Source organism: Dysidea avara, chromosome 1, assembly GCF_963678975.1.
Source record: "Dysidea avara chromosome 1, odDysAvar1.4, whole genome shotgun sequence".
Classification (NCBI taxonomy): domain Eukaryota; kingdom Metazoa; phylum Porifera; class Demospongiae; order Dictyoceratida; family Dysideidae; genus Dysidea; species Dysidea avara.
The window spans coordinates 63,719,080-63,726,111 of record NC_089272.1 but is presented as its reverse complement, the minus strand read 5'-3'; the positions used below and the strand labels follow the sequence as shown (position 1 = coordinate 63,726,111).

The window sequence follows — 7,032 nt, the reverse complement described above, 5'->3', positions numbered from 1 at the left end:
GTAGTTACTTGGATTCATTTTTTAATTTTGTTTCAAGTTTCCCTTGGGTTCTCCCAAATTATAACTGCTTACAAACCACTTCCAGAAGTTATACTTAAGAAGTCATTGCTTGTCTTAGAGTCACTTCCGAGAAGATAAAGTCATATATTCGCTATGCTGGGTAATTTCCATGGGCTTTTTCCCTGATTAATTTTACATGAGAGACAATTAGTTATAATAATGTAGCTAACTAGCTACCATCTTACTAATACAACACCGATTATTTTGGTACCAGTAATAGGGCTGGGCGGTATTGGAGTTTCGCTTCATGATATATCGTACAGAAATATATCACGATATTACTATTTATCGCGGTTATTTAAGATGACTGCTATATTAGAGTAGCTGACTGCTTTATTAGGGTATCTCGATCCTAGCTGACTGTTCTATTAGAGTATCTCGATCTTTGTTAAAAAAAATTGACTAGCTAGTACTAGGTCCTTGTTTGCAGTAGTATCACGTGATTATTTGAGGTGCATTATAACAACCTTAAGGACTTAATAAGCTGTCACAAACACTAAAAATCGTAATAATATCGATATCGTGATATTATCGTTTCACCGAAATCTACGCGATACAGATATCGTTTCATTGCAATACCGCGGTATTACTATAATACCGAGAAACCGCCCAGCCCTAACCAGTAAAGTACTTCAAAACAACATGATGTTCCTACATGGTGTAGCATGCGCAGAGTTAGCTAATTAGTTGGCTTTGTAGTTAGCTAATACACAAAAATAATAATCAATTTGATATTACATATAAGGTACATCATCTTTGGCAGCACATATACAGACATGTTATACGTTAAACTATGCACGGCAGTTATGTCAGTATAGTCATCATGGTTGGGAGTCGAACTGGAGCCGGTGTATTAATTGATCCATTCAGCCGGCGGCTTATCGGAGAGACCGCAGCCCTTCCTCCAGGCTATGATTTTCCAATGCCCTTTCCAATTTAACAGCTACATCGTTTAATCCAACGTTCCTCAAGGCCTCTATTAACTTTTGCCAGCTAGCATCAGGATTTCTTTGTGACCAGGCGTTGAACATAGCTCCGCATCGTCCAGGAGTGCTTTGCTCATCAATTTTGATCACATTTAGTCGCGGTATCGCATCTTCTCCCATTAATTCTATTCCCAGGGTGTGCCACAGGTCTCTGTCCTCAACACAAGCCGAACAGATATCTCTCTTCACATATCTGTTGATGTATCTGAGTTGTGGTCGCTCGTCAGCTACAAAGAAACAAAGCAACCAGTAAAGTACTATAAAACTCTAGCGCGTTTAGTTGCTTACCACACTGAGGTATCAAAATGTCATTGCGCCTCTCCATTACGCCTTGTTCAAGTTGCTTCAGCCGAAGCTCTGAGCAGTCTGCAGTTCGCAGTAAATTTATATACGCGCGATTTAATACGTAATTAAGAGTACCTGACGTCATACTAAATACACTAAGTCATGTAATAAAAAAAAGCTACAGCTCGTCAATGAGAGAGGTTAAACGCCTCTTCTCTTTCTCAATGTCATTGTTAACAGGGTCTCCAGTACCAAGTCTCTCCACATACTCTGACATGATCGTCTTCACTGTCTTCATGGAGTCTCCATGACGATTAAGTAGTGTACCCAGTCGTGACTTGATTGATGCTAGTCCACAGACATGTAACTCCATGACAATGTAATCTACAAGCTGCAGTGTGTATAGTCCAGCATCTAACCTCCTTAAATATTTCTCATCTTCAACATCATCAATGATGTCGTCATCTTCAAGCATAGGGTTATCTCTTCTAAAAGCGTCATCAGCTTCACGGACACGCTGAAGGTATTTGAAGTGAAGCTCAATCAGCCGGTCAACTTTTTCATGATCAATCTCCAAAAACTTGTTAATCACTCGATCCCTCAGGGGCCCCTGGACATTCTTGAACAAGGAGGCAACTATTCCACAAACATGCTCCTCATGCTCTTGTTCGGATAATCCACCATGTTTCTTTGTCTTAGGAGTCTTCATGAATTGTGGGAACAAAGTACGTAGGCCATACACCTCAACAAACTTCATACAGTTATCTGTCCCCTCGGTGGTACACATAGCGTGGTCTAGCACTTTCAATGAGCTGCTCTTTGATAATAACTTTTTCTCCTTCATCATAAGAATCATCAACTGTAGCCCCTCCCCTTTGAGAAACTTAACCCGATTGGCTACACACACAAGAGTGGAGCACAAGCAATTGAACAGATTTTCCATCAGTTCTAATTCTTCTGGGGTCGAAGGATCACGACGCTTGTAGTATGCCAAACACTGCAACAATGTATCAATCCCATCCATGCTACCAACTAGTTCCTGATTGCCAGAATTCCCTTGTACCAAGATGGATAATATTTCACTGCAGTACAACTTGTTAGGGTCAAACTGTCTTACTTTTAGACGCTTCAACAACCATTGTAGCAACCCCTGGCTCCCAGCCGCCTGACATACCTGGTCATCCTTAAACTCACACATGTTCTCAACAATTGCAAGGACATTATGAACACCTTCTGCTTCCTCACGCACCTTTTCGTCAAGCTTCTCGAGCACCTGTACCAGTAGTGCCACTATCTGCTGTTCCAGCAGGGCAGCCATTAAAGACTCTGCTCCTTCTTCACTCTCTTCCAGTTGATCTATATCAGTTAATTCTTGTAGCAAACTGACCACAGCTATCACAATGTCAGAGTTCTCATGATTCAGTAACCCAATTGTGGTGTGCAGACAGTTCATGTCAACTAGGGTGGGGTACAGCTCTGGTACTGTGGCTAGCACGTGCAGCTTTTCAATCTCTTCGTGTAGGTCTACTTCAGACTCCATAAACTTCTCTGGTGCGTCCGCGTGCTTTATCCTCAGTTCCTGGTTCTTGAATACCTTCTTCTCGAAGTTTAGTAGCATCTTCTTCACTCCCGTAACATCCAGCACTTCGGCTATTTCATCCTCAGCGTCATCTTGCAGAAGTAGCTCTAATTTTTGGGCGTTCGAAAGTTCACTCATCGCTGTGTCTGTATTAGCTGTCGCTTCATCACTGCTGAGTTTCTTTGTTGCTGTAGTATCTTTAGATGACTGTTCCCGTGGCCGCTTTGTTCCTCTGGTTGGTTTATACGCTAATAAATCATCCACATTCATAATGGTGAATATAAACCCACAATCGATTATTCACCTATTGTTTATTCCCGTATATACACGTGAGTCGGTAATGCAACTTTTCTTCTTCCTTTCCGAGCGGTTTCGAGTGGAAACGAAGTTGAAAATTCAATTGGAAATGTAATAGAGGAAACAAAAGGTTGCCAAGTTAAATGGATGCGCCAGGGAAAAGAAGAGTCCCGCGTGTTGTAGGTCATAAAACAGTGTTGCATTGACATTGTACGCTATTTTGTTTGTATTTGTGTCCCTTTGTATTGAGTTTTGCACTAAGGATGAAGTAATAATCGTGCCAGCTACCGATCGTAGTGTGGTAATGTCTTGGTGATACAAGGTATTGTTGAAGGTTTTCCTCGACTATTCTTCCATTTCAAACCCGTAGCTATCCATATTCCTTCCTTTTCCAACACTTTTAAGAGCTCTACTAGAAAAATCAGGAGTCTGAAGCGATCCGATTGGCTCAGCCAACATTCCGACAAAGTGCAACAGTGACCAGGTGATTTATTTGGCATGCAAGACTATGCACATAGCTTCCAACAACTATCGGGGAACCTTTTGATATGGAACTGTCTATCTGCTATGTTGTACAATGCCACCTCTGTCAGACAGTTTAAATCATTATTTTGTTCTTTGTAAATTTATTTTTGTTTTGTGTGCTGTACTATTTTGTGTTGTTTGATTGCATGTAATTTCACAGGGCACAGCTGAAAAACAGCCTCTTCGGCTGATGCTGTTTTCCCTGTATAAATACTACAAATAAATAAATAAATAAAACTATAAATCATGTGCTGTCACAAGCTCACATCTATTGATAAGTATCACAAGTTACTATGGAAAGGTCATCCATTTGGAATGAGCTATCAATTATGAATGCCAAATCCTACAACATGCTGGACTGGGGGGTGATATGTAATAGAGGCCTAGCCTGACTAAATTTTTATTTGGTTGTCTAATTCAGTTGAGTAATTTAACATGGGAAAGAATGTGTTGACGCAATGACTGACTGTTACGAGTCAAGTGTCCATAATTCAACTGTTGTCTACATATAGTCTTCCTCCTGTAGATGGTGATACTCATTTTTTCCAGGTTGTAAAATTAAATGAATCATTTTGGTACTAGCATGTTCTTTGACTACTACAGCCTACTGAGTATTGTAATGAAGCGTCATTTAGTGGCCACCTCAATAATAAGAGTAATGATAAGACCACTTGACTGCAGGTCCCAAACATACATAACTAAGGTTTAGTACATGACCTCATCAATAAGACCACCTCATTATAGTGACCATGTCAGGTAGGTCCCAAATACAGCAAAGGTGTACTTCATGGCCTCATTAATAAGACCACCTTGTTATAGTGACCATGTAAAGTATGTTCCAACTCCCAAACATAGCTATGGTGCATATCATGACTTCAACATTAGGCCATGTCAACTTAATTAGTATATCATAGCGTGTTTCTTGGGCCTGACCGACCCACACAGATTTAATGATCACAATAAATTTTATTAGTAAAATTTCACTATTAACTCTGAGCATTATAGCCAATACATCAAACTACTGTTCACTTGTAGCAGTGGCTGTAAACAAGCTAGTACTGTTTCATCAAGACCACATACCTTTATTTATATTTTGTGCTGTTTACCGCAAAAAAGAAGAAGTTAAGGTGGACTAAATGTGTTCCCAGTGCATATATCGTTTCATAATTTTGTTCACCTTTTACTTTTAACTACACAATGACATGCAAAATCTAATAATTTGTCATTGATTTTCAACAACAAATGTAACAGTATTATTGGAATGGAATTAGTGATCTATATGTATCGCCAGTCTGATAAGATAATACAATATCACAAATTCTGGTAGCTGTTTAGTGTACACCTTTGTAATACACGCACACACCTACACATACACAAACATGTTAACTTTTAATTTGGTTTTCTCTGAGTTGTGCTAGACCGCAGCTGTCTTATCTAGATGATCACATGTTTAATACTGATATAGAATACTTTTGATGGAAAGTACAGGAGCTCCTGAAAGTGACACTTAGTCCCACTGAAATGATCTGGATAATCAGGACACCTTCAGGCTTGATATTTATTACAATCAGAACACTATTGGTTGGTCTCAAGGTGTCCATACTACACTGATGTGGACACTTGAGGTAACCTAGCTAGAGGAAACCTACATATGTAATTATCCAGTCAGTGCAAACAACACAGTATGTATAGGGTAATGGTGCATGGCTGTGTTGCTGAGTTGACACCATGATCCTTGCATGTGCATGGTAATCTTATACCAATATCATAACAATAATAGGTACATGGTTTCCCTGGGATTACCCCCAATTGTATACATTACATCATTATTCACTACTATCACAACTTGTGGTCAGTATTGTACATTAATGATTGAATAGTCAGCAAATAATTACAAGAATGAAAGGAAAAGTTAATGAACAGTCACAGAATTATATATATTATTGATTCTATGTACTGTACTTCACAAGCAAAAATATTATATCCCACATCTCATACCATAAGGGGAAACATTTAGTGACATGTGGGATATAAATTTGCAGGGATATGATGTGATACAATGATTGTTCTACATTAATTGTCTCATATCCATTATTTGCTGACTATTAATATGGTCAAACCATATAACACGCAGTGGCTGTTGTGATGGTACATAAGCCATGTGTATCACAAAACCTAATCTTACAAGAGGAACCATCATATATTACACTAATGATAATAATTATGATGATGTGATAGAATGATTGTTCTACATTAGCTTATCACATGTTGTATAGTTATTTGCTGACTATTGATGTGGTCAAAACCATAATTTTGATTGTCATTCATAATTACATAATGTACACAACTGGGACAATCCCAGGGAAAACATTCACCTTGTTATGGTCTTCATAATACATTTCTAAGCAATTGCTTATTTCCTGAAGCTGTTACATATGTATACATTCCTATAATTGTTTCTCACTTTTTACTCTATTAAGTCATTGGCTCGGTCATTGGTGTATAGAATGCAGGAGTTGTTGGTGCTGTCGGTTAGTTCTTAATATACATATGTAGCTAAGCAAATATAGGGAGCAACAGTATCTCATGATCAGTCTATAGAACATACCTGTACAAAGACTATGTCATATTCCATTAGATTTATTTATTTACTTATTTATTATTAGCAATCACCCAACTGGGTTTTAATGCTAATAAACAATTACAATAATATTATAACTAGCTAACCAAGTAGTTACAATTACAAAGCCGGTGGGAATTGTTACCTGTTTGAATGTTTCATGATCAGTTTTGAATATTAGGTATACATAGACTGTCCATTGGGAATAGTTCTTGGTAGAGGTCAAGTGTTTACTGAATACTGTATAATGATAAATCTTTGATCATGATGGGTTCGGGTAGCAGTTTAATTTAATGATGGCAGGCAGCGGTCTGGTACAAGTAGTAACTATCTTGTATAGGATAAGGCATGCTTGCTTTCTACACTCTTGAAGAGATTACCAGTTTAGTAGTTCATTTAACATACCATCATGGTGGTGTCCATTTCTTTAAGGTAAAATAAGCTGAGTTTAGAGATGCAATTTTGGTGGTGTAGATCTCCCAGATGGCACAACAATAAATTATTCAATATAGATAGTAGCAGGAATTGTTTGTAGGCATATTCTTTGAAGCGTTTATGACAGGTATGTAAATTTTGTTTTAGAAAACCAAAAATTATTAATTTTATTGCAGATAATATCATTTTATTGTTTAATATACATACTCCAAAGATATTTAACCTTTTCTACTGATTATTAATCT

The 7,032-nt window shown here is 38.0% G+C and overlaps 2 protein-coding genes and 1 long non-coding RNA gene across 3 annotated transcripts; 1 reads left to right on the top strand and 2 right to left on the bottom strand.

Moving 5' to 3' along the window:
- Window positions 1–759: 759 nt before the first annotated feature.
- Window positions 760–1,475, bottom strand: LOC136240748 (uncharacterized). The gene is made up of 2 exons (XM_066031791.1): window positions 1,335–1,475; window positions 760–1,273 (listed from the first exon to the last, which is right to left on the bottom strand). The coding sequence occupies exons 1-2, from the start codon at window positions 1,369–1,371 to the stop codon at window positions 939–941; spliced, it is 372 nt and encodes a 123-aa protein (XP_065887863.1). The 5' UTR covers window positions 1,372–1,475; the 3' UTR covers window positions 760–938.
- LOC136240742 (beta-catenin-like protein 1) lies at window positions 1,457–3,217 on the bottom strand. Its single transcript, XM_066031781.1, has one exon. The coding sequence runs from the start codon at window positions 3,178–3,180 to the stop codon at window positions 1,510–1,512; it is 1,671 nt and encodes a 556-aa protein (XP_065887853.1). The 5' UTR covers window positions 3,181–3,217; the 3' UTR covers window positions 1,457–1,509.
- A 7-nt stretch (window positions 3,218–3,224) lies between these two features.
- On the top strand, window positions 3,225–3,981 carry LOC136240760 (uncharacterized). The gene is made up of 2 exons (XR_010693960.1): window positions 3,225–3,529; window positions 3,578–3,981. It is a non-coding gene; the product is annotated as an uncharacterized lncRNA (long non-coding RNA).
- The last annotated feature ends 3,051 nt before the right edge of the window (window positions 3,982–7,032 follow it).

Coding starts and splice junctions, on each gene's coding strand:
- LOC136240748 (XM_066031791.1), bottom strand. CDS start 1,371: ATGGAGAGGCGCAATGACATTTTGATACCTCAGTGTG. Junction 1,274..1,334: donor CATTTTGATACCTCAGTGTG/GTAAGCAACTAA, acceptor GTTTCTTTGTAG/CTGACGAGCGACCACAACTC.
- LOC136240742 (XM_066031781.1), bottom strand. CDS start 3,180: ATGAATGTGGATGATTTATTAGCGTATAAACCAACCAGAGGAACAAAG.